The sequence below is a fragment of the Bidens hawaiensis genome, unplaced genomic scaffold, assembly GCF_021521415.1.
Source record: "Bidens hawaiensis isolate Kalapana, Puna unplaced genomic scaffold, B.hawaiensis_p1.1 tig00009659_1, whole genome shotgun sequence".
In the NCBI taxonomy this organism is placed as follows: domain Eukaryota; kingdom Viridiplantae; phylum Streptophyta; class Magnoliopsida; order Asterales; family Asteraceae; genus Bidens; species Bidens hawaiensis.
In genome coordinates, this window is record NW_027491724.1 from 429,614 (window position 1) to 456,146 (window position 26,533).

Sequence of the window (26,533 nt, forward strand, 5' to 3'; positions counted from 1 at the left end):
TTCTTTACACCATAGTTTAAATACGTAACGCTTACATTCATTAGACCTTAAATAGTCATAATTAGGAGGCATCCCGCTTTATTAGCTTTGGACATACGATCTTAAGGGTGATCATGGCACGCAACCCAGACCGCAGTGATATCAGACCGAATTAAAATTGAAGACGGCGTCTAAAATTGAAGACGGCGTCTGGTTCTAGGCCGAGACCGAAACGAGAAACCCAATAAATGTAATATTAGACCAATGACCAACTGCCTGCTTTCAGTTTGGCGGTCAATCACCGGGTCTGAACTCAAAATTGCTCACCCAGTCACCTCCAGTGTGGTCCATCCAGGCATCCATAGTCACACTCATTGCGTGGAACCACCCAAATAAAAAACGCGTTCGGTTATTGGTCATGTGTATGGTCTCCACCAAGATCTAAAATATTTGAGTAAAACTATTATTATGATTGCATAGTATTAATAAAACATTTACGATCATAGTTTGGAAGCATTGTATAAGTTGTGTGGTCCATCCATTGTCACACTCATTGCTTGAAAACACCCTTTAATCATTCATGTACATGGTCAAGCTTTTGTCATGTTCCATTTGTTCAAATGAGAATTATGCATTTGAGATATTATTCAAAGATACCAATTTATGCTTTCTATGTGTATAAGTTTGTTTATTGTAGCTCTTCTTTTGCCCAAAGGATATGGACATTGACATCATCTTGATGGTGATATTTGATAGTTAAGTTTAAACTTAAAAGGACTATATAGTATTTGTTTGGATCCCATCAATGATTTTGATGATTTATTAAATTATAGTGAGAGCCATTTGATAGTTATATAAGTTAAAACATAAAAAGGACTATATTATATTCAGTGTTGCAAAAATCCCGACTAGGCATCGATTAATCCTCGATTAATCGCTAGTCCCCGATTAATCGCTAGTCCCCACTTTACTGATTAATTTTGGGCTAGTCGGCTAATTAATCTGTCAACGATCAAATCTGGTCAAAATCGACGGTTTCCGGCAAAATTCCGGCAAAAACCAGCGGTTTCCAGCGATATTTCAGTCAATTACTGGCCAAAATATGTTTGTGTATGTATAAAACTGAAAATTACATAAAAAAATGTGTGCGTGTATATATAAATTTGAAAAATATGCATTAAAGTCCAATCCGATTAATCCCGATTAAACTCGATTAATCCCGATTAATCTCTAGTCTCCACCGCACCGCCCGACTAGCAACTAGCGATTTTTACAAATTATATTTGTTTGGATCCAATCATATATTTTGATTAGCTAATAGATTATAGTGATAGCCATAGCTGTACCTAGTGTTCTTGAGCCATTTTTAAGTTGAAATCCGAGTTCTAACGTATAAAGAATTCGATAGGAATTATCAAGGCCGCAGCTTCAATCGAGAACAACCTCTACCGCTGAAGTTAGACATTCATTTCAGTATCAATATGCATATCTAGTGTAAGAACATGTAAATAAGTACAAGTATCACTATCATTGACACTAGTTCTTATTACTGAATATCAACACTTCAACATAGTGATTCTAACACGCGAGAACAAATAACCGTCTTTCAAACAGGATGAAGGATCACTTTAACGCCGTTCTTAGGAGTAAGGATGTACACATCAGCCGGATAATGAACATGATTATCCGAAAGGGTGAACCTATAACGCTGCAAGATCATTGAAAGCGCAATCTTCGCTTCATTTGTGGTGAAATTTAAGCCAACACAAGTTCGAGGTCCCATCCCAAAAGGAAGAAAAGCCGCAGCATTGTTGTTGGTAGCTTTAGCCACGCCATTCACGAATCTTTCGGGTCGAAAACAATGAACATCCTTTCCCCAAATCTCTGAGTTGTGATGAAGTGCAAGAATTGAGATGAAAATATTCAATCCGGTTGAAAGTTTAAGGTTTCCCAATTTGATTTCCCTCTCGGCTTTTCTTGTGACCGTTAGCACCGGGGGATATAGCCTTAGTGACTCATGTATCACCATGTTCATCTGCATTGATCAACAAGTTAACAAATTTATATACATTCAAACAAACGTATCTCAGGAGGTAGAGAGGCTGCTCCTATTAAATCCCGACTAAAAAAACCTCTTTTTTTATTTTTTATTTTTTTTACGTTTACAGTGCAGTAATCCAGATAACATAATAATGAGAAGGAAAATAAACAGTTTCTTACTGTTTTAAGTCTTGCAATGCCATCCGAAGTTGGGATATTCTGACCAAATAGCCCGATCACTTCTTCCCTTAACTTGTCTTGCCATTCTTGATTAATCGCTAGAAGGAAAACCGTCCACGAAAGTAAGCTTGTGGTCGTGAGATGACCCGCCCCGTATATGGTTTTGATCTCATCAATCATGTGCTCTATTGTGATCCTGTTACTTTCATTAGGATCATTAGCCATTTTCACAAGCTGTCCAAGGTAATCACTTCCATACTCATCAACCTCTTCATCTGTATTCTCCTTTCGTTTCTTCACAATGTCTAGAATCGATTTCTTTATTGCCTTTTCAAGCTTCTCCGCTTCTCTTTCATCTTTTGTTTTCGATATCAAACTGAAATGCAACCAGTGAATATCAGTGACCAATATTGTTAGACAAGTTTATTATCCATTACAGTTATTATTGTTGGATTTATCATTTATCTTTAAGCTTATATTTTCTATAACGCGAATTAAATATTAGGATAGTTTATTCGCATATTATTATTATTATTATTATTATTATTATTATTATTATTATTATTTTCATTGTAATTTCTTTATGTGAAGAGATTTGTTTTCAGTATTATTCACTAATACAGATCTTACCTGATTCCTGGAAACCGTAACCTGTACACATTTCTAACCGTTATTGCTGTTAATCTCGCCACCATCTCAAATATATGCTTCCCTTCAACATAACTACTACCAAACGCCGTTCTTGATATCACCTCGGTTGTGACCAACCCGAATTCTTTATGCACATCGATTTCTTGGCCTTCAAAGTCCCTCCACTTATCCAGCATCGTCTCGACGCTTCTGCTCATCTCAGGAATCATTTTCTGTGACATTGGTTTTAAGATATTAAAGTTTTAATCAAATTACACAAAACTAAGTAACATTTTGAATTGAAATAAATGATTCCTACCTTCAAGCTTTCAGCATGGAAAGTATGGTTGGCTAGCTTTCTAACCTTTGCCCATTTTTCGCCTTCGTTTGTGATAAGTGATTCGCCTAAAAGCTTCTTTGCATGCCCTACCATATCCATCTTCGGGTAACCTCCTTCTCGATTGCTTAGTACTTCTTTTACAAGCTCCGGATCAGTAACAAAAAGTTGTGCCTCCGACCCATGCCAGTTTATAAAATTCAACCCTATAAAACATTTCAAACACCGACGTATAAGCGATTGAATTAATGGACACAGTTTATGCCTGGTGAATATATATTTTACCGAAGGTTTTAATCCAAGAGTGTACGTGCGGCTGAATTCGTGGAAAGATGTCGTGCGACATGTCCATTGGGTGGTTCATGGACTGGTTTCTCATGGTAGCGATGACTTGGGTGTTTCCATGAGGAAATTTATAAGGGAGACCTAAAATTCCTTGGGATTTCATCATTTTTTGAATACTGATGGGAGTCCACCATGCTTTATGAACAAACTTAAGGAAAACCCGAAGGAGAAGAAGACTCGATGTGATGATTACGAGAACTAGAAGTAGAGACATGACTTGGATGAACTCTTTGTTTCAAGTTTTCTGCTTAGAATAAATACTTATAGCTAGTGTTGTATTGTATCTCATCTTTCCTTAATTTGAAGATACCTCTCCCTTTAATTTGTTATATCACTAATAGTTCGTCATTTTCACATTAAAAGACAAACAAACCCTCTTGATTTCAAGTAGGAATTATGAAAAAATATTAGGATGATATACATACATAATACATATAAGAACTCATTTGAGTTCTGAAAACCTTGTGTAACAACATAGGGTTTTTTGTATATTATATGTGTGTTTGTTTTTAGCCAATCACATATATATATATATATATATATATATATATATATATATATATCTGTATAGTTGGTAGCTAGTCATTGTGCTAATTATAATGATTGATTTGTCAATATCTTGTTTTGGACTAGTGAATTTAATACTATGACCAATATTTGGCATGAACAAATATATAATTTAATTAAAAATCACTAGTACAGAAAAAACGATTTTTATCACGGTTATACTGCGTTTTTTTAACGGTCTCAAAACTAGTTTAAATATTGCGTTGCATAAAATGGAATCTATTACTTAACAAGGTTTACTGACCGGTGTAATAACTGTAAATATCCACTATTTAAAGCGGGTCCTAACTAGGTTTTACTAAATATTTACAACGGGCATTTAATCGGTGTTTCCTAAATATTTACCATGGGCTACTAACTGGTGTTATATTGACACACCGTTCTTTTATACACCATGATTCGAAACGTTAGTGAAACTATATACAACGGGCTTTAAAATCGTTACTTATTGGAACCATAATCGGACTTCAATAGAAAAAATAAAAATAATATTCGCCACTATTTAATTTTTTCACCAAAATTCAAATAAAATAAATGTATAATAATATGGCCCACTCCATATAACATATTTTTTTCTAAAATTGAGATTGATCATTACAACAACTAGTTCTTAAAATTTATATTGGTCCTATTTTTAATAAATACAAGATGCTATTAAAAAACTTCACAATGCCCTTACAACTCAATAAATAAAATCTGGTCTTTTTTCGACAATTATTCACAAGTGTTAACCCTAAATGATCTGAATCCTCAACCTATTGAGCTATAAGCTCAATTGCAGTTCCCGGAAATGTGCAATATCTCGAATCAATCCGTGCTATAGATCCCCATAATTGATCTATAACACTTGAATCTCGAACCATGAAGAAGAACGAATTGAACGAGTAGAGAAACAACATCGTTAACTATGTGAAAAATATGATTTTTATTAAGAGTTCTTAGGGGCCTAGTGCATACCTAGACTATTTATAGTCTAGACCCCTTGGTTACATAAAAGGCCTAATAAGCCCAAAAGTAACCGCAACCAGCAACGGTAATATTGTTACATAAGCCTAACTAGTTTTAGCCCTACAAATCGTACATCACAAAAACTAATAATGATATATTTACAAGCTTAAAACCGTCACATCGGAAAATCATTCCATGATCTTCATGGGTTGATAAAATTCTGTTATCGATCATTGACCGGGATGTTGTATCATGTATGGGCTCATATACATCAGTTTACAATCTCATATCAACCATTTCTAAACCTCTATGTACCTTGTTGTGAATCTGTAGCAATATGAATGCCATGCAGCTCGGCATCAGGACCACTGTCACTTGGACCGCCACCACCACCATCACCATCACTAGAACCCGAACCATCTTGACGTTTGGTGGTGGTGCTGGTTAGAGCATTCTTTTTCTTGGCTTTTTGGGCCCAACTAATAAGACCTGCTTGCACATGCTCATCAAACATTGACTTCTTGAAATTGCTTCCCATCTACATAATAACCATTTAGTGTGTTAACTTTTTGGTGTTTTTAGTATGATCCAAGAAATAAAGTTTTGATCTTATAGTAGAGGTGTCAATCGTATCCTGTTAGCGGGTTGGTGGGTTGAATAGTTTTAACCGAACATGACTCTATTTTTATTAATGTTAAAACATCAACCCTAACACTTAAAATCATGTAACCTGAACGTAGCCTATTTATCCAAACGTGTCAAGCTGGTTGGTGGATGATAACCAAGTTGTAAATGTGTTAATTGAGTTGGTGAGTTGTCAAAAAATAATGGGTTACACGCGTTATAAACGGTTAGTGATTGACTTGTTTAAACAGGTTGGGAGGTCGAATTTTTAGTGATGGACTTGTTTAAACGGGTAGTGATTGATTTTGTTTCTTGTTTTTGTTTTTGTTTGTTTGTGGGCTGCTTTTGTCTTGTAAGTGATCCCTCTTTTAGTTTAATAAATTTGGCCTTTAAGAAAAAAAGAAAGAAAAGAAAAAAGCTAAGCAATTTGGCAGGGCAACCTGCTTACCTAAGCAGTTTGATGGGTCAACATATTTAACTAAACAAGTTGACGGGTTGACCTTTTTAACTAAACAAGTTACATAACTAGGCCAACCCGAACATGACTCATTAAATTAAGGAAGAACCCATTTATCTAAACGTGTTTGCGGGTGATAACAAAGTTAAAGCATACTAATCAAGTTGGTGGGTTGTCAAAAAATGGGTTAAGCAGGTTAGTGGATTATTTAACTAAACATGCTAATAGGCCAGCTCGAACATGAGTACATGACAAGTTTAATTAAACCAGTCAACCCAAAAACGACCCATTTAATTAAACAAGTCAACTCAAACAAACCCAAAATCTAATTAATTTCATGTTGGGTTGAGGTTATGCCCAGAATTGTTACCCCTACCTTAAACCCAAAGTTCATACAATTTGAGAATGAAACTAGTTACCTGTGTGACAAGCGCATAAAGTGGTAGAGTACTGTAACTACACGTAACTTGAACAAACGCCCTAAAACAAATAAAGAAACATCTTACAGGCAAACTAAAAAAGGCCTAAAACAGGAATAATAATCATGCATTACCCAATAATGAGTCTTGGGATGATGTAAATCAATTTCCCCATTATGCATGAATGGGGGCCAAATTGAACCTGTTGACATGACAAATTTGATCAATTTCTATCCATTTATAGATATTAATTTTTTTTTCTAAAGGTGACAATTTTGAAAAACTTGTATTAAAACGGGTCAATTCGAGTTGTATTATTTCATTGTAATAATACAACTTGTGTAACTATATAAAACATATAATCATTGTGATAATGCAAGTTTAAACCACTTGTTCTTGCATGAACTCGTTTGTGACACATTACTCGATCCACCCGTTTTGTCACCCCTGATTATATGGGCTTTACAAGATAAAACTTACTAGTATCCAGAAGAAGAATGAGATCTCAAACGCGTTTTGGAAAAGGATAAAATGTATAAAGTGACGAACGATCTTTGGTCGATGAAACCAAAAGTGCTCATCTGAAGGTTTTACCACCAATTCACCTTCTATGGCTATATGTCTCTCAGCAACCTCATGTGCCAACTGAATGATTACGTGTTCTAGTTTGGTACCCACAGCAAGTAGAAGCTGAGAACATCATTATATTATGTTATTAAAAGCAGAAAAGAAAATTATAAAAACCAAAATATTTACTTAAATATACCAAAATTTGGTATTTTCATGCAAAATAAGTTTTTTTTAAATGATATTTACCCTATTTTATATTTCATACTATAAATGATGTCATGAACTCATGGCTACTACACTGGTTCTTTATTTGGTGATGCATATTTTTAAGTTGGGCGACTTTACCATGAAGGGAATAAAAGCTATCCAAAAATATGTATGCCAACCTGCAAGAAAACCAAGGAACAAATATACCTTGTGACAAAAAGCCTTTAAATAATCTAATAATACTTGAATAATATACTTAACTTAGAAAAGTGTCGCGTACCGTCAATATTCAGCAACAAGAATATGATCACAAATATCCATAAATACCAACTACAATCAATAAAAGCACATATTAGCATTGTTGTAGTAACTGCTAGTCCCTAGTCGGACGGTGGGGAGGGGACTAGCAATTAATTTGAATTAACTGGGATTAACCGATGATGAATCGGCGCTTAGTCGGGATTTGTACAACATGCATATATATCATCATAGCCCACTTTTGACTTTCATAAGTCAATAAGGTTACTCTTTAAAGCATTCCCGGCAGCTCCTCTATAATTATGTGAGGGAGTTCTCTAAATTTTTTTTAGAGGATTATAAGTAATTGTGAGTAAAGGGGAGAGAAAATTTTAAAGAGATAAATAAATTTTGAGTAAATTTAAAGCAACACTGTTTGTCCTCTATTTATTTCTTAATATATTTGAAAGTGGTTGTAAATGGAAGAGAGAGAAAATATAATGATAAAAATTTTAAAAAAATATTATTTAATTGTATATGAGAGAGAAAATGTAGTGATTTTAAGTGTAGTTACAAAAATATAGATTAAGATACCAGAAATGCTCTAACATCATTGCTTCAAAATTTTGATGATGAAAGAAAGCATTCATAAATAAAATCACTTATGCAATTGTTGTAGTTCTCAAAATAGTAGGTTTGTAGAAACCACTTGCCTGATGCCAACAACTTTCCTAAAATCGTCTTCGAGGGCACGCATCATGTACTTGTGAAAATTAAATTTTCGGTTACCCCTGCAATGCGTCTACAATATCATGAAATCATTTGTGTACTTTCTAAAATGATAATACAAAGACAGTGACGCTTAAAACAAGTTACCATAATAAATCCTAGTCGTAGAGCACAATAATCTGGTTCGGTGACTGATCCATAGAATTGCTTGGCGAATGATCTCTTCAAAATTGTTGATAACGTTAGAGTTTAGTACAAATTGGGTACATATATAAGATAAGATTGCACGCATAAACCATTCAAGACGTGAAATGCAAGTAATAGCGCTTCTTTTTTGTAATCATGAGAACCCATTAAGGAAAACTCACGAGGCCCATTACTTGGACCTTGAAGAGGATAATCCAATAATCAAACGCTCACCACTCTTTCACTGTTTGAAAGTTGCAATAATACTTGTTTGAGTTAATTACTCGGATAGTCCATGTGCTTTTACATGGACTGCAGGTTAATTTGATTCTTAACTTTGAGAAATAACATTTGTGGTCCCAATTGTTTGCCAATTTTTCAAAGTTAAGGATCAAACCTACGATCCATGTAAGCTATATGAACCATCCGAGTAATTAATTCTACGTGTTTAGTTTGACCGAAAATAAAATAGTTTTGTTTTTGGGATGTGATGAAAAATGTACACGTTTCTTTTTGGCAAGTTACTTGTGTAATACTTTGTGATTTAGTACATGTTATTTCAAACATCTAACAAACATATATTGTTTATAGTTCGATAATAAGATGATGTGCAACAAAAACCAAATGGCGTCCAAACGTCAGTAATAATTTACCAGCCAACCTAAAGCCTCCGAACGTTTGCCAAGACCCATAAAGCGTTTTGTGATGAAGTCATGATCTCTAACATTTGTGAATTCCGGCTCGGCAGCTGTAAATCATCATAAATGAGACCGATGAAAATCTGAAATGTTAATACTAAATGACCAATATAAAGAAGGAGTTTACGAGCCCACAAGTATGTGAATACATCTTCTGCTATTTTGGTGAGCTTTCAACACTGCTTGACCCGAAAGTTTTTAAACTTACACTTTAGAAACAAAATATAAACAAAATCGAGTAAAGTAAATTACCTTTCGAAGAGTCGGACTCGTCTTCTTTGATAGATATTTCCCATTTCTTCCACTGCCTTATCTAATTTGTAAAAAAAAAAAATTAATTACATAATGTTATTAAAAAAAAAAAAACCACCCACGAGGGGATTTACTAACCTTAGCCCCGCCAAATATAACAGTTAGAACAGAAAATGTCACGTGCACAATAGCAAGTACAAGAATAAAGATGTGTAGATGATGCAATGCCTCGGTGGATAACAATGGGACCTTATTCTGTTTAAGAAATGACAATGGTAAACAAACAATAGTTATATATGTAATTCAATAAAAAAAAGTTACAAAAACGAAAAAAAAAACTTAGTTTGTGGGACAGCTTGATCCGACCTAAGTAAATATCGCCCGTTTTGCCTGAAGTTTAAATGGTTGGTTTGGTTTACTACAAAGATCTTGTAGAGAAAATGCATAAGTTACTAGTAAATGTTTCGGTTCATCATCTGCACTAGAAAGTCATTGGTGCAAGTTAAATTTTTAGTATATATATTTTTTAAACTTCAGTTGATTCCTAGGTGCATTAGGTAAGTAATTTGCAGTGTGACATTTTTTTTAAACTTTTTTACTTTATGTTGATTCGTAGGTGTTGTGAAATCCAATCGATCAATATGGCGTCTCAGACCAATCATTGATTTCTTTTGGGCAATCATTAATTTCATTTCCGTGTTCTTCGCCACTATGTTTTCGGTAATATTAATTCCCAAAATTCGTCTCCATATATGCAATAATGCCTATTATTAAACATTATGTTATGTATGTATGCCTTGCATTTGTAGATGGAGAAATCTAATGGCTACAAGAAGTCATCTGGTTCCAGCACGAAATGGGGCGGTGGCGGCGGCCCTGGCGGTCCTTATGGTGGCGGTCCTCGTGGGCCGCCACGTGGATTAGACAATGTTAGAGGCATAGACCACAGTATGTTATTCCAAATATTTTCATTTGATTTATTTATTATAACATGTAGCGCCTCTGTAGCAGTATTGATGAGACTGTTGTTTTGTCTTTGTGCAGACTCGCTACCTGCATGTGGATCCTGCTGTGGAGGTTAATAGGTTGCAGATTCGATGTTGTTAAGTGATGACAATAAATTTGGGTAAAATTGTGTTATTTTAGTACGTTACTGCTTGTTTGACGCCGCATTTTAATATAGTTATGTGATATGGAATAACTGGAATCTGATTATCAGCTGTAAGAAAACAAATTGTGTTAAAGAAGAGAGTTTTTGAATGTCGGAAGTGATAAGTGATCATAGTTAAGTGATCATATGTTCTAAATTTAGAGGTGTAACGAGCCGAGCTCGATTCATGAGTGGCTTTATAAGCTCGAGCTCAGCTCGTGAGTGGTTTTTCAAGCTCTATATTGGCTCATGCTTGACTCGGTTATTATTTATTTAATTATTGTTTCTATATCGTTATATATTTTTATGTACGTTTATAATTTTAATTTTTGTATATAATGCAATATATATATTATTTTTAGCATATTATATATATAATAGTGTTACTATGTAAATACATAAGAAGTATATTTTAAAACATTTATATAGATAAAATGCATGTTTAGGCTCGTAAACCTAGCCAACCTTGTTATGTGAAGCCCAGACGCTAACCTGTTTACCAAATGTGCTTAAATATAAACTCAAGCTGAGCTCGTTGAAGCTAAATTCAATTTAAGTCTTGACGAGTTCAAATGAGAATTATGCATTTGAGATATTATTCAAAGATACCAATTTATTCTTTCTATGTGTATAAGTTTGTTTATTGTAGCTCTTCTTTTGCCCAAAGGATATGGACATTGACATCATCTTGATGGTGATATTTGATAGTTAAGTTTAAACTTAAAAGGACTGTATAGTATTTGTTTGGATCCCATCAATGATTTTGATGATTTATTAAATTATAGTGAGAGCCATTTGATAGTTATATAAGTTAAAACATAAAAAGGACTATATTATATTCAGTGTTGCAAAAATCCCGACTAGGCATCGATTAATCCCCGATTAATCGCTAGTCCCCACTTTACTGATTAATTTTGAGCTAGTCGGCTAATTAATCTGTCAACGATCAAATCTGGTCAAAATCGACGGTTTCCGGCAAAATTCCAGCAAAAACCAGCGGTTTCCAGCGATATTTCAGTCAATTGCTGGCCAAAATATGTTTGTGTATGTATAAAACTGAAAATTATATAAAAAAATGTGTGCGTGTATATATAAATTTGAAAAATATGCATTAAAGTCCAATCCGATTAATCCCGATTAAACTCGATTAATCCCGATTAATCTCTAGTCTCCACCGCACCGCCCGACTAGCAACTAGCGATTTTTACAAATTATATTTGTTTGGATCCAATCATATATTTTGATTAGCTAATAGATTATAGTGATAGCCATAGCTGTACCTAGTGTTCTTGAGCCATTTTTAAGTTGAAATCCGAGTTCTAACGTATAAAGAATTCGATAGGAATTATCAAGGCCGCAGCTTCAATCGAGAACAACCTCTACCGCTGAAGTTAGACATTCATATCAGTATCAATATGCATATCTAGTGTAAGAACATGTAAAAAAGTACAAGTATCACTATCATTGACACTAGTTCTTATTACTGAATATCAACACTTCAACATAGTGATTCTAACACGCGAGAACAAATAACCGTCTTTCAAACAGGATGAAGGATCACTTTAACGCCGTTCTTAGGAGTAAGGATGTACACATCAGCCGGATAATGAACATGATTATCCGAAAGGGTGAACCTATAACGCTGCAAGATCATTGAAAGCGCAATCTTCTCTTCATTTGTGGTGAAATTTAAGCCAACACAAGTTCGAGGTCCCATCCCAAAAGGAAGAAAAGCCGCAGCATTGTTGTTGGTAGCTTTAGCCACGCCATTCACGAATCTTTAGAGTCGAAAACAATGAACATCCTTTCCCCAAATCTCTGAGTTGTGATGAAGTGCAAGAATTGAGATGAAAATATTCAATCCGGTTGAAAGTTTAAGGTTTCCCAATTTGATTTCCCTCTCGGCTTTTCTTGTGACCGTTAGCACCGGGGGATATAGCCTTAGTGACTCATGTATCCCCATGTTCATCTGCATTGATCAACAAGTTAACAAATTTATATACATTCAAACAAACGTATCTCAGGAGATAGAGAGGCTGCTCCTATTAAATCCCGACTAAAAAAACCTCTTTTTTTATTTTTTATTTTTTTTACGTTTACAGTGCAGTAATCCAGATAACATAATCATGAGAAGGAAAATAAACAGTTTCTTACTGTTTTAAGTCTTGCAATGCCATCCGAAGTTGGGATATTCTGACCAAATAGCCCGATCACTTCTTCCCTTAACTTGTCTTGCCATTCTTGATTAATCGCTAGAAGGAAAACCGTCCACGAAAGTAAGCTTGTGGTCGTGAGATGTGACACCCGGTAAATTCCCAATCCCTTAAATCAACCTAAATATTAGGTAATTATGTTATATGTGCCTTGCGCGAGCGCGCCATATTAGAATCAGCGCGTGCATTTGTTATATGCGCCCTGCGCGAGCGCGCTATGTTAATCAGCGCTTGCATTTGTTATGTGCGCCCTGCGCGAGCGCGCCATGTTAGTCAGCGCGGGCATTTGTTATATGCGCCATGCGCGAGGGTATTGGTTTTATGTATCCATAATGTTGTCTATTGAGTCGACCGTCTCGCATGTTGCTAAGGCGGGTGTATCCCAAATCGTTTATGCGCGTGCGGAAGGGGAACTAACCTCCCCGCATGGCGGGAACATTGAGAGCTAGTTTGCCTGAAGCTCCAAGATGGAATTGACTTCAACATGACTGATCACTATGTTGAAATACCAAGACCACCTGGAGAATCCACAAATGAAACTCAATGTCCCTGACTGCGAGAAGGTTACGCACCTACCCGCAGCAAAGAAATGTCCTTCACGCAGAAAGCTATGCGCACAAAGTGATACGCGCAGAACACTTAGCCTATTCTCCAGTTGTAAGGAGATTACTCCCGCCCAAAAGGAAACAGTAGCGTGTTTCAGAGATTTTCCACTTTTTACTGTACACTGACAAAAGTACCTGAAAAAGCACACTGTAACATGAAAAGTCAGCTGTCAGCCACCCTACTCCCACCAACCACAGACCTGCCTGTCCTGTCCAAATCAAATCAAAATCTTTTATCCACTACTCCACTCTTAAATAAATAATAATAATTTCCATACTTTATCATCATTACACCTAGATATGAAGAGATTACAATCCCCTAAAGCAAGGAATTGTGTTCCCTTGAGTTTGCCTATAAATATGTAACCTAAACTATCACCCAAAACACACTTTAAACTTCTCTCTTAAGAACTGCAACTTGCACTAATCATCTCCCAAGCATCCGTTGCTTTCGTTTCCGATCCTGTTACTAGGTAAGCCGAGAATATAACCTTGAGATCTGCTTTCCAACCCTTATATTCTCCTAATTCTTGATCTTAATATATATACTTCTTGTTATTTAATCGTATTCTAGACCTTCAATTCCGAGGCCAACACCAAGAAAACCCGAATCTCGATTAATCCCTTAACAAGAACCACAGGTGAGTCTCACAGCCCCTATTCTCGCTGTTTTCACTGTTTTTAAACTGTTTTCGGGGCGAGGGACACGTACTTAAATAATGTTTTATCATGGTATACTTACAAGCTATGCAAGCGATTATGTGTTTAAATTATACTTCATGATGAGCAATGCGAACGGTTATCTAAGGTTTTCGATGTATGTGCGCTAGAACTCGAGTAAGTGATCACTTTACCATTGGAACTCTAAGGGTAGGGACTGCTGGTTTGATCCACCCACTCGTAGGGGTCGCACCTCTTTGCATGGACGAGTGCCTAGTATGGTCATGGGGCAGTACTATGGGTTTGAGCCCGCTCGTAGGGGTCGCGCCTCTTTGCATGGACGAGCGCCTTGTTTTTCCGGCACAACGTCCGCGCGTAACCCGCGGGACGGAATTATTGATTAGCTCGTAGGGGCAGCGCCTCTTTGCATAGACGAGCACGGTTTTTCAGAAATGTCCACGCGTAAACCGCGGGACGGCATTATATTATTTAGCTCGTAGTGGCAGCGCCACTTTGCATGGACGAGCACACTTCCAGTAATGATCGCGCGTAGCCCGCGGAACGACTTTTATCAGAAATATGTGTCAGATCTATGTCTTCATACGGATTATCAAGTATATGTTCAGACATGGAATCAGAAATGTGTTTCAATATGATTTTTATTAAGACTATGATGCAATGCGATTTATCAAGTTACTAAAACTTGTGAACTCACTCAGTTTATACTGATTCAAATATTTTTACGTGTCTTTCAGGAGATAGCTAGGTAGCGCATGGAGTCACACTTAGAGCACCTCACGCTGAACATCTAAAACTAGCTTTTTGGAAGATTTTAGTTCTATCCCTTCGATGCGCGTGGTTGTTCCCGCCGCGCAAGGGGATATGGCGTGGAAATCTTCAACAGTTTTATACTTGGATGTTTTTTATGTAATTTTTAAACAATGTAATGTATTTGTATTAAACATATCATGCGCAATGAAAATCTTACTTTGAACGTTTGCAGTGGCCCGTGCTTAATTATCAATCCCCACTCGCGCGCGCCCGGCTGTTTCCGCCGCTCAGGGCCGGGTGTGATAGATTGGTAGCAGAGCACTGGTTATAGCGAACTAGGAAAAGAAGTTTTAACCTAGACTATAACCGTTGGGGGAAATCGCATGAAATATTTTTCAAAGAAAATATTTTCAAAAGAAACTATACACACACTTAGGAACACGGGTCACACAGTGTCTAGTAAATAATGATAACATTATGTGCTCAGAATACATGCGCTAAGATTGATATATTTTCTCTTTTAAAGCGAGAATGCCTCCAACTAGAGCCAAGGGAATTACCATGACACCCGAGGAACTCGCGGAAATAATCGCGCAAGCGATCGCAACACATGAGGCCAGCAAGGCCGAATCTAGTCAGGGTCGTCAGAACGAGACTCCAGAACCCGAATCAGGAGCCTTGGACAAAGGATGCTCCTACAAGACATTCATGGCCTGTAAGCCTTGGCCATTCAAGGGTACCGAAGGGGCCATTGGGCTCTACAACTGGATTGACAAGATGGAGACAGTTCTCTCCATTAGCGGATGTAGTGAGAACCAGAAGGTCCTTTACGCGACCTGCATGTTCCAAGAAGCAGCTTCGTCTTGGTGGAAGCTTCAAGTGAAAACCTTGGGGCGAGAAGTTGCTCTTCACAAGACCTGGGAGGAACTGAAGGAAATGTTGATGAGAAAGTTCTGCTCTCGCGCAGAAATTCAGAACCTACAACAGGAATTCTGGAACCACACCATGGTAGGAACGGATATCGACGCCTACAACAACCGGTTCAACGAGCTTTGCCAGTTGGTGCCAGACATGGCAAACACGGAGGAAAAGAAGATCGAGAGGTATATCTTTGGGTTACCTCCTGTTGTTAGGGTTCCGCTCAACGCCGCAGCGCCTCCAACCTTTGATGAGGCGGTAGCGCGGGCCATCACCCTTACAAGGGATACGGTCCGTGCGGGTATGTTAACTACGCGCGGAATCGAGCAGCGAACCTCTGATCCCAAGAGGAAATGGAACTCTCACCACCGAGGGTCCGACTCCAAGCAGCCACCGTTCAAGAAGCAGGAGAGCGCAAGGACTTACGCGATTCAGGCCGCGGAGCCACCACGAAAAGGATACAGCGGGCCTCGCCCATGGTGCAGAAAATGCAAGTATCACCACGAGGGTGAATGCGCAAGAATCGAATGTGCCAAATGTGGCAGACCAGGGCACAAGACGATGAATTGCCGTGTCAGAGAAGCTGGAGCGAGCGACAACTGCTACGCATGCGGGAAGCCAGGGCATTTTAGTCGGGATTGCCCGCAGAAGGGAAACCAAGCTCGCGGGAGAGCTTTTGTGATCGGCGCAGGCGAAGCTAAAGAAGAGCCGAATGTGGTAACCGGTACGTTTTTGCTTAACGGCCATTTTGCATCTGTCTTATTTGATACTGGCGCTAACCTAAGTTTTATATCCGCTGAGTTTAAAGACTCCCTAGGCCTAGCAACCAGTAGGCTAGATACACCTTATACTATAGAACTAGCCAATGGTAGGCAGTTATGCGCGAACGAAAGAACTGAACAATGTGTAGTAGTCATGGGAGGTCACGGGTTCAATATTAACTTGTTGCCAATAGACTTGGGAAGTTTTGACATTATGATAGGTATGGATTGGTTAGTCGAGAACCACGCGGAAGTTATTTGCCATGAGAAGCAGGTTCGGGTCCCACTGTTGAACGGAGAAACATTGGTAATTCAAGGGGAAAGAAGGGGAGTTGCGACAAAACTGATTTCGTGCCTAAAGGCGCGCAAGTGCCTAAGGAAAGGGTGCTATGCCTTCCTGGCGCATGTAGTAGAGAAGAAAGGAGATGAGCGAAGAATTGAAGACTTACCAGTAGTGCGCGAATTTCCAGAAGTTTTTCCTGAAGATTTGCCCGGATTACCGCCGCCGCGACAAGTCGAGTTTCGTATTGATTTAGTCCCAGGAGCTGCGCCAGTAGCTCGAGCGCCTTATCGACTAGCTCCATCTGAGATGCAAGAGCTATCCAATCAGTTACAGGAACTATTGGATAAGGGTTTCATACGCCCAAGCTTTTCACCTTGGGGAGCTCCAGTACTGTTTGTTAAGAAGAAGGATGGTTCGTTCAGAATGTGTATTGACTACAGGGAGCCGAATAAGCTGACAGTCAAAAATCGGTACCCCTTACCGAGGATTGACGACTTATTTGACCAGTTGCAAGGATCCAATTATTATTCAAAGATAGATCTACGGTCCGGATACCACCAACTTAGGGTCCACGAGGAAGATGTGCCGAAAACAGCCTTCCGAACTAGATACGGCCATTATGAGTTCTTAGTGATGCCTTTCGGGCTAACTAATGCGCCGGCTGTATTCATGGATCTGATGAACCGCGTGTGCAAACCATACTTGGACAACTTTGTGATTGTATTTATAGATGATATTCTGATTTATTCTCGGACCAAGGCCGAGCATCAGCAACACCTGAGATTGATTTTGGAATTGTTGAGGAAAGAAAAGTTGTATGCGAAGTTTTCCAAGTGCGAGTTTTGGCTTAGAGAAGTTCACTTTCTCGGTCACGTTGTAAACGAGAAAGGAATACACGTTGATCCTTCCAAAATCAAGGCCATCGAAAACTGGGAAGCGCCAAAAACCCCAACTGAGGTGAGGCAATTCCTAGGACTAGCTGGCTACTATCGACGCTTCATTGAGAACTTCTCCAAGATAGCTCTACCTCTGACCGCGCTAACTCAGAAAGACAAGAAGTTTGTTTGGGGCGAAAATCAGGAAGCAGCGTTTCAAATGTTGAAACAGAAGTTATGTAGTGCGCCAATTTTGTCTCTGCCCGAGGGGACGGACGACATCGTCGTTTACTGCGACGCTTCCCATCAGGGACTCGGATGTGTCCTTATGCAGCGAGACAAAGTCATAGCGTATGCCTCGCGCCAACTCAAGACCAATGAAAAGAACTACACAACGCATGATCTGGAACTTGGAGCGGTTGTCTTCGCGCTAAAGATTTGGCGCCATTATCTCTATGGTACAAAGTGTATAATCTTTACGGATCACAAGAGCCTTCAACATATATTTGATCAAAAGGATTTAAACATGAGGCAACGAAGATGGGTTGAATTGTTGAATGATTATGATTGTGAAATAAAGTATCACCCTGGAAAGGCTAATGTGGTAGCAGACGCGCTAAGCAGGAAGGAGCGAATAAAAACGCTACGAGTCAAGGCTCTAAGGCTGACCATTCGCGCAGATCTCTTTACCAGCATCCGAGACGCTCAGCAAGAAGCTTTGAAACCAGAGTTTGCTAAAAACGAATCCCTTGGGGGTATGATTAAGAGTTTGGAACTTAAGAACGGCAAGCTATATTTCGCTAACCGCATATGGGTCCCTCTCAAGGGAGGATTGCGCGAGCGAGTATTAAACGAGGCTCACAAGACGCGGTATTCCGTACATCCTGGCGCAGACAAGATGTACCAAGATGTTAAAGCGCTGTATTGGTGGCCCAATCTTAAAGGCGCCATCGCGACGTATGTCAGTAAGTGCCTGACGTGTTCAAAAGTAAAGGCTGAATACCAGAAGCCGTCGGGGTTACTTCAGCAGCCAGAAATTCCCATGTGGAAGTGGGAACAAATCTCTATGGACTTCATCACCAAACTGCCAAGGACACCTGGGGGTTATGACACGATCTGGGTTATTGTAGATCGGCTAATTAAGTCAGCGCATTTCCTGCCGATCAAGGAAACCGATAAGATGGAAAAGTTAGCCAGATTGTATATTCGAGAAGTAGTTTCAAAACATGGAGTTCCAGTGTCCATCATTTCTGATAGAGATAGTCGGTTCACATCAAGGTTTTGGAGATCGTTACAAGGGGCTTTAGGTACTCGTCTTGGCATGAGTACGGCATATCATCCCCAAACGGATGGGCAAAGCGAGCAAACAATCCAGACATTGGAAGATATGCTGCGCGCGTGCGCAATCGATTTCGGTGGTAGCTGGGATACTCATCTCCCATTGGTTGAATTTTCTTACAACAACAGTTATCACACAAGCATCAAGGCTGCGCCGTTCGAAGCTTTGTATGGGCGCAAGTGTAGATCCCCACTGTGCTGGGCTGAAGTGGGTGACAAGCAAATGACTGGTCCAGAATTGATCCAAGAAACAACAGACAAGATTTTTCAGATAAGGGATCGCCTTAAGACAGCGCGCGATAGACAGAAGAGCTACGCAGATGTGCGAAGGAAACCGTTGGAGTTTCAAGTAGGGGATAAAGTACTTTTGAAAGTCTCTCCATGGAAAGGAGTTCCCCGTTTCGGCAAGCGAGGAAAGTTGAATCCGCGCTACATTGGACCATTTGAGATCCTTGAAAGGATCGGTCCGGTTGCTTATAAACTCCGTTTACCCGCCGAACTCAGTGGAGTTCATGATACGTTTCATGTGTCCAACCTCAAAAAGTGTTTCTCTGATGAAACGTTGATTTTACCGTTGGAAGAGATTCACGTCGACAAACAACTGCACTTCGTAGAAGAGCCTATAGCCGTAACCGATTGGAAAGAACAAAAGTTGCGCAGAAGTCGAATCAGGATAGTAAAGGTTCAATGGAACTCAAGGCGTGGGCCTGAATTCACTTGGGAAAGAGAAGATCAAATGCGCCAGAAATACCCACACCTCTTTCAGAACATGGCTTCTGCCAGCAACGTCTCCTAAATTTCGGGACGAAATTCGCTTAACAGGGGGAGAATGTGACACCCGGTAAATTCCCAATCCCTTAAATCAACCTAAATATTAGGTAATTATGTTATATGCGCCTTGCGCGAGCGCGCCATATTAGAATCAGCGCGTGCATTTGTTATATGCGCCCTGCGCGAGCGCGCTATGTTAATCAGCGCGTGCATTTGTTATGTGCGCCCTGCGCGAGCGCGCCATGTTAGTCAGCGCGGGCATTTGTTATATGCGCCATGCGCGAGGGTATTGGTTTTATGTATCCATAATGTTGTCTATTGAGTCGACTGTCTCGCATGTTGCTAAGGCGGGTGTATCCCAAATCGTTTATGCGCGTGCGGAAGGGGAACTAACCTCCCCGCATGGCGGGAACATTGAGAGCTAGTTTGCCTGAAGCTCCAAGATGGAATTGACTTCAACATGACTGATCACTATGTTGAAATACCAAGACCACCTGGAGAATCCACAAATGAAACTCAATGTCCCTGACTGCGAGAAGGTTACGCACCTACCCGCAGCAAAGAAATGTCCTTCACGCAGAAAGCTATGCGCACAAAGTGATACGCGCAGAACACTTAGCCTATTCTCCAGTTGTAAGGAGATTACTCCCGCCCAAAAGGAAACAGTAGCGTGTTTCAGAGATTTTCCACTTTTTACTGTACACTGACAAAAGTACCTGAAAAAGCACACTGTAACATGAAAAGTCAGCTGTCAGCCACCCTACTCCCACCAACCACAGACCTGCCTGTCCTGTCCAAATCAAATCAAAATCTTTTATCCACTACTCCACTCTTAAATAAATAATAATAATTTCCATACTTTATCATCATTACACCTAGATATGAAGAGATTACAATCCCCTAAAGCAAGGAATTGTGTTCCCTTGAGTTTGCCTATAAATATGTAACCTAAACTATCACCCAAAACACACTTTAAACTTCTCTCTTAAGAACTGCAACTTGCACTAATCATCTCCCAAGCATCCGTTGCTTTCGTTTCCGATCCTGTTACTAGGTAAGCCGAGAATATAACCTTGAGATCTGCTTTCCAACCCTTATATTCTCCTAATTCTTGATCTTAATATATATACTTCTTGTTATTTAATCGTATTCTAGACCTTCAATTCCGAGGCCAACACCAAGAAAACCCGAATCTCGATTAATCCCTTAACAAGAACCACAGGTGAGTCTCACAGCCCCTATTCTCGCTGTTTTCACTGTTTTTAAACTGTTTTCGGGGCGAGGGACACGTACTTAAATAATGTTTTATCATGGTATACTTACAAGCTATGCAAGCGATTATGTGTTTAAATTATACTTCATGATGAGCAATGCGAACGGTTATCTAAGGTTTTCGATGTATGTGCGCTAGAACTCGAGTAAGTGATCACTTTACCATTGGAACTCTAAGGGTAGGGACTGCTGGTTTGATCCACCCACTCGTAGGGGTCGCACCTCTTTGCATGGACGAGTGCCTAGTATGGTCATGGGGCAGTACTATGGGTTTGAGCCCGCTCGTAGGGGTCGCGCCTCTTTGCATGGACGAGCGCCTTGTTTTTCCGGCACAACGTCCGCGCGTAACCCGCGGGACGGAATTATTGATTAGCTCGTAGGGGCAGCGCCTCTTTGCATAGACGAGCACGGTTTTTCAGAAATGTCCACGCGTAAACCGCGGGACGGCATTATATTATTTAGCTCGTAGTGGCAGCGCCACTTTGCATGGACGAGCACACTTCCAGTAATGATCGCGCGTAGCCCGCGGAACGACTTTTATCAGAAATATGTGTCAGATCTATGTCTTCATACGGATTATCAAGTATATGTTCAGACATGGAATCAGAAATGTGTTTCAATATGATTTTTATTAAGACTATGATGCAATGCGATTTATCAAGTTACTAAAACTTGTGAACTCACTCAGTTTATACTGATTCAAATATTTTTACGTGTCTTTCAGGAGATAGCTAGGTAGCGCATGGAGTCACACTTAGAGCACCTCACGCTGAACATCTAAAACTAGCTTTTTGGAAGATTTTAGTTCTATCCCTTCGATGCGCGTGGTTGTTCCCGCCGCGCAAGGGGATATGGCGTGGAAATCTTCAACAGTTTTATACTTGGATGTTTTTTATGTAATTTTTAAACAATGTAATGTATTTGTATTAAACATATCATGCGCAATGAAAATCTTACTTTGAACGTTTGCAGTGGCCCGTGCTTAATTATCAATCCCCACTCGCGCGCGCCCGGCTGTTTCCGCCGCTCAGGGCCGGGTGTGATAGATTGGTAGCAGAGCACTGGTTATAGCGAACTAGGAAAAGAAGTTTTAACCTAGACTATAACCGTTGGGGGAAATCGCATGAAATATTTTTCAAAGAAAATATTTTCAAAAGAAACTATACACACACTTAGGAACACGGGTCACACAGTGTCTAGTAAATAATGATAACATTATGTGCTCAGAATACATGCGCTAAGATTGATATATTTTCTCTTTTAAAGCGAGAATGCCTCCAACTAGAGCCAAGGGAATTACCATGACACCCGAGGAACTCGCGGAAATAATCGCGCAAGCGATCGCAACACATGAGGCCAGCAAGGCCGAATCTAGTCAGGGTCGTCAGAACGAGACTCCAGAACCCGAATCAGGAGCCTTGGACAAAGGATGCTCCTACAAGACATTCATGGCCTGTAAGCCTTGGCCATTCAAGGGTACCGAAGGGGCCATTGGGCTCTACAACTGGATTGACAAGATGGAGACAGTTCTCTCCATTAGCGGATGTAGTGAGAACCAGAAGGTCCTTTACGCGACCTGCATGTTCCAAGAAGCAGCTTCGTCTTGGTGGAAGCTTCAAGTGAAAACCTTGGGGCGAGAAGTTGCTCTTCACAAGACCTGGGAGGAACTGAAGGAAATGTTGATGAGAAAGTTCTGCTCTCGCGCAGAAATTCAGAACCTACAACAGGAATTCTGGAACCACACCATGGTAGGAACGGATATCGACGCCTACAACAACCGGTTCAACGAGCTTTGCCAGTTGGTGCCAGACATGGCAAACACGGAGGAAAAGAAGATCGAGAGGTATATCTTTGGGTTACCTCCTGTTGTTAGGGTTCCGCTCAACGCCGCAGCGCCTCCAACCTTTGATGAGGCGGTAGCGCGGGCCATCACCCTTACAAGGGATACGGTCCGTGCGGGTATGTTAACTACGCGCGGAATCGAGCAGCGAACCTCTGATCCCAAGAGGAAATGGAACTCTCACCACCGAGGGTCCGACTCCAAGCAGCCACCGTTCAAGAAGCAGGAGAGCGCAAGGACTTACGCGATTCAGGCCGCGGAGCCACCACGAAAAGGATACAGCGGGCCTCGCCCATGGTGCAGAAAATGCAAGTATCACCACGAGGGTGAATGCGCAAGAATCGAATGTGCCAAATGTGGCAGACCAGGGCACAAGACGATGAATTGCCGTGTCAGAGAAGCTGGAGCGAGCGACAACTGCTACGCATGCGGGAAGCCAGGGCATTTTAGTCGGGATTGCCCGCAGAAGGGAAACCAAGCTCGCGGGAGAGCTTTTGTGATCGGCGCAGGCGAAGCTAAAGAAGAGCCGAATGTGGTAACCGGTACGTTTTTGCTTAACGGCCATTTTGCATCTGTCTTATTTGATACTGGCGCTAACCTAAGTTTTATATCCGCTGAGTTTAAAGACTCCCTAGGCCTAGCAACCAGTAGGCTAGATACACCTTATACTATAGAACTAGCCAATGGTAGGCAGTTATGCGCGAACGAAAGAACTGAACAATGTGTAGTAGTCATGGGAGGTCACGGGTTCAATATTAACTTGTTGCCAATAGACTTGGGAAGTTTTGACATTATGATAGGTATGGATTGGTTAGTCGAGAACCACGCGGAAGTTATTTGCCATGAGAAGCAGGTTCGGGTCCCACTGTTGAACGGAGAAACATTGGTAATTCAAGGGGAAAGAAGGGGAGTTGCGACAAAACTGATTTCGTGCCTAAAGGCGCGCAAGTGCCTAAGGAAAGGGTGCTATGCCTTCCTGGCGCATGTAGTAGAGAAGAAAGGAGATGAGCGAAGAATTGAAGACTTACCAGTAGTGCGCGAATTTCCAGAAGTTTTTCCTGAAGATTTGCCCGGATTACCGCCGCCGCGACAAGTCGAGTTTCGTATTGATTTAGTCCCAGGAGCTGCGCCAGTAGCTCGAGCGCCTTATCGACTAGCTCCATCTGAGATGCAAGAGCTATCCAATCAGTTACAGGAACTATTGGATAAGGGTTTCATACGCCCAAGCTTTTCACCTTGGGGAGCTCCAGTACTGTTTGTTAAGAAGAAGGATGGTTCGTTCAGAATGTGTATTGACTACAGGGAGCCGAATAAGCTGACAGTCAAAAATCGGTACCCCTTACCGAGGATTGACGACTTATTTGACCAGTTGCAAGGATCCAATTATTATTCAAAGATAGATCTACGGTCCGGATACCACCAACTTAGGGTCCACGAGGAAGATGTGCCGAAAACAGCCTTCCGAACTAGATACGGCCATTATGAGTTCTTAGTGATGCCTTTCGGGCTAACTAATGCGCCGGCTGTATTCATGGATCTGATGAACCGCGTGTGCAAACCATACTTGGACAACTTTGTGATTGTATTTATAGATGATATTCTGATTTATTCTCGGACCAAGGCCGAGCATCAGCAACACCTGAGATTGATTTTGGAATTGTTGAGGAAAGAAAAGTTGTATGCGAAGTTTTCCAAGTGCGAGTTTTGGCTTAGAGAAGTTCACTTTCTCGGTCACGTTGTAAACGAGAAAGGAATACACGTTGATCCTTCCAAAATCAAGGCCATCGAAAACTGGGAAGCGCCAAAAACCCCAACTGAGGTGAGGCAATTCCTAGGACTAGCTGGCTACTATCGACGCTTCATTGAGAACTTCTCCAAGATAGCTCTACCTCTGACCGCGCTAACTCAGAAAGACAAGAAGTTTGTTTGGGGCGAAAATCAGGAAGCAGCGTTTCAAATGTTGAAACAGAAGTTATGTAGTGCGCCAATTTTGTCTCTGCCCGAGGGGACGGACGACATCGTCGTTTACTGCGACGCTTCCCATCAGGGACTCGGATGTGTCCTTATGCAGCGAGACAAAGTCATAGCGTATGCCTCGCGCCAACTCAAGACCAATGAAAAGAACTACACAACGCATGATCTGGAACTTGGAGCGGTTGTCTTCGCGCTAAAGATTTGGCGCCATTATCTCTATGGTACAAAGTGTATAATCTTTACGGATCACAAGAGCCTTCAACATATATTTGATCAAAAGGATTTAAACATGAGGCAACGAAGATGGGTTGAATTGTTGAATGATTATGATTGTGAAATAAAGTATCACCCTGGAAAGGCTAATGTGGTAGCAGACGCGCTAAGCAGGAAGGAGCGAATAAAAACGCTACGAGTCAAGGCTCTAAGGCTGACCATTCGCGCAGATCTCTTTACCAGCATCCGAGACGCTCAGCAAGAAGCTTTGAAACCAGAGTTTGCTAAAAACGAATCCCTTGGGGGTATGATTAAGAGTTTGGAACTTAAGAACGGCAAGCTATATTTCGCTAACCGCATATGGGTCCCTCTCAAGGGAGGATTGCGCGAGCGAGTATTAAACGAGGCTCACAAGACGCGGTATTCCGTACATCCTGGCGCAGACAAGATGTACCAAGATGTTAAAGCGCTGTATTGGTGGCCCAATCTTAAAGGCGCCATCGCGACGTATGTCAGTAAGTGCCTGACGTGTTCAAAAGTAAAGGCTGAATACCAGAAGCCGTCGGGGTTACTTCAGCAGCCAGAAATTCCCATGTGGAAGTGGGAACAAATCTCTATGGACTTCATCACCAAACTGCCAAGGACACCTGGGGGTTATGACACGATCTGGGTTATTGTAGATCGGCTAACTAAGTCAGCGCATTTCCTGCCGATCAAGGAAACCGATAAGATGGAAAAGTTAGCCAGATTGTATATTCGAGAAGTAGTTTCAAAACATGGAGTTCCAGTGTCCATCATTTCTGATAGAGATAGTCGGTTCACATCAAGGTTTTGGAGATCGTTACAAGGGGCTTTAGGTACTCGTCTTGGCATGAGTACGGCATATCATCCCCAAACGGATGGGCAAAGCGAGCAAACAATCCAGACATTGGAAGATATGCTGCGCGCGTGCGCAATCGATTTCGGTGGTAGCTGGGATACTCATCTCCCATTGGTTGAATTTTCTTACAACAACAGTTATCACACAAGCATCAAGGCTGCGCCGTTCGAAGCTTTGTATGGGCGCAAGTGTAGATCCCCACTGTGCTGGGCTGAAGTGGGTGACAAGCAAATGACTGGTCCAGAATTGATCCAAGAAACAACAGACAAGATTTTTCAGATAAGGGATCGCCTTAAGACAGCGCGCGATAGACAGAAGAGCTACGCAGATGTGCGAAGGAAACCGTTGGAGTTTCAAGTAGGGGATAAAGTACTTTTGAAAGTCTCTCCATGGAAAGGAGTTCCCCGTTTCGGCAAGCGAGGAAAGTTGAATCCGCGCTACATTGGACCATTTGAGATCCTTGAAAGGATCGGTCCGGTTGCTTATAAACTCCGTTTACCCGCCGAACTCAGTGGAGTTCATGATACGTTTCATGTGTCCAACCTCAAAAAGTGTTTCTCTGATGAAACGTTGATTTTACCGTTGGAAGAGATTCACGTCGACA

At 40.5% G+C, this 26,533-nt stretch overlaps 3 protein-coding genes across 3 annotated transcripts; 1 reads left to right on the top strand and 2 right to left on the bottom strand.

Annotated features, from left to right (window-relative positions):
- Positions 1-1,577: 1,577 nt before the first annotated feature.
- LOC143533302 (cytochrome P450 CYP749A22-like) lies at positions 1,578-3,748 on the bottom strand. Its single transcript, XM_077028129.1, has 5 exons — positions 3,452-3,748; positions 3,149-3,372; positions 2,830-3,062; positions 2,200-2,575; positions 1,578-2,014 (listed from the first exon to the last, which is right to left on the bottom strand). Exons 1-5 carry the CDS (start codon positions 3,723-3,725, stop codon positions 1,586-1,588), a joined length of 1,536 nt encoding a protein of 511 aa, XP_076884244.1. The 5' UTR covers positions 3,726-3,748; the 3' UTR covers positions 1,578-1,585.
- Positions 3,749-5,333: 1,585 nt separating this feature from the next.
- Positions 5,334-9,684, bottom strand: LOC143533258 (MLO-like protein 1; the record flags this gene model as incomplete). The annotated part of the gene is made up of 11 exons (XM_077028097.1): positions 5,334-5,564; positions 6,527-6,587; positions 6,661-6,728; positions 7,007-7,216; positions 7,442-7,482; positions 7,584-7,633; positions 8,254-8,342; positions 8,417-8,491; positions 9,109-9,203; positions 9,406-9,466; positions 9,544-9,684. Coding segments are annotated over 11 exons (1,122 nt in total), but the record flags the coding sequence as incomplete, so codon positions are not given.
- Positions 9,685-9,806: 122 nt separating this feature from the next.
- LOC143533259 (uncharacterized) lies at positions 9,807-10,501 on the top strand. Its single transcript, XM_077028098.1, has 4 exons — positions 9,807-9,813; positions 10,022-10,125; positions 10,215-10,353; positions 10,450-10,501. The coding sequence occupies exons 1-4, from the start codon at positions 9,807-9,809 to the stop codon at positions 10,485-10,487; spliced, it is 288 nt and encodes a 95-aa protein (XP_076884213.1). The 3' UTR covers positions 10,488-10,501.
- Positions 10,502-26,533: the final 16,032 nt, after the last annotated feature.

Coding starts and splice junctions, on each gene's coding strand:
- LOC143533302 (XM_077028129.1), bottom strand. CDS start 3,725: ATGTCTCTACTTCTAGTTCTCGTAATCATCACATCGAGTCTTCTTCTC. Junction 3,373..3,451: donor CTCTTGGATTAAAACCTTCG/GTAAAATATATA, acceptor AATGTTTTATAG/GGTTGAATTTTATAAACTGG. Junction 2,015..2,199: donor GCATTGCAAGACTTAAAACA/GTAAGAAACTGT, acceptor TGATCAATGCAG/ATGAACATGGTGATACATGA.
- LOC143533259 (XM_077028098.1), top strand. Junction 10,126..10,214: donor TCTTCGCCACTATGTTTTCG/GTAATATTAATT, acceptor TTGCATTTGTAG/ATGGAGAAATCTAATGGCTA. Junction 10,354..10,449: donor TGTTAGAGGCATAGACCACA/GTATGTTATTCC, acceptor GTCTTTGTGCAG/ACTCGCTACCTGCATGTGGA.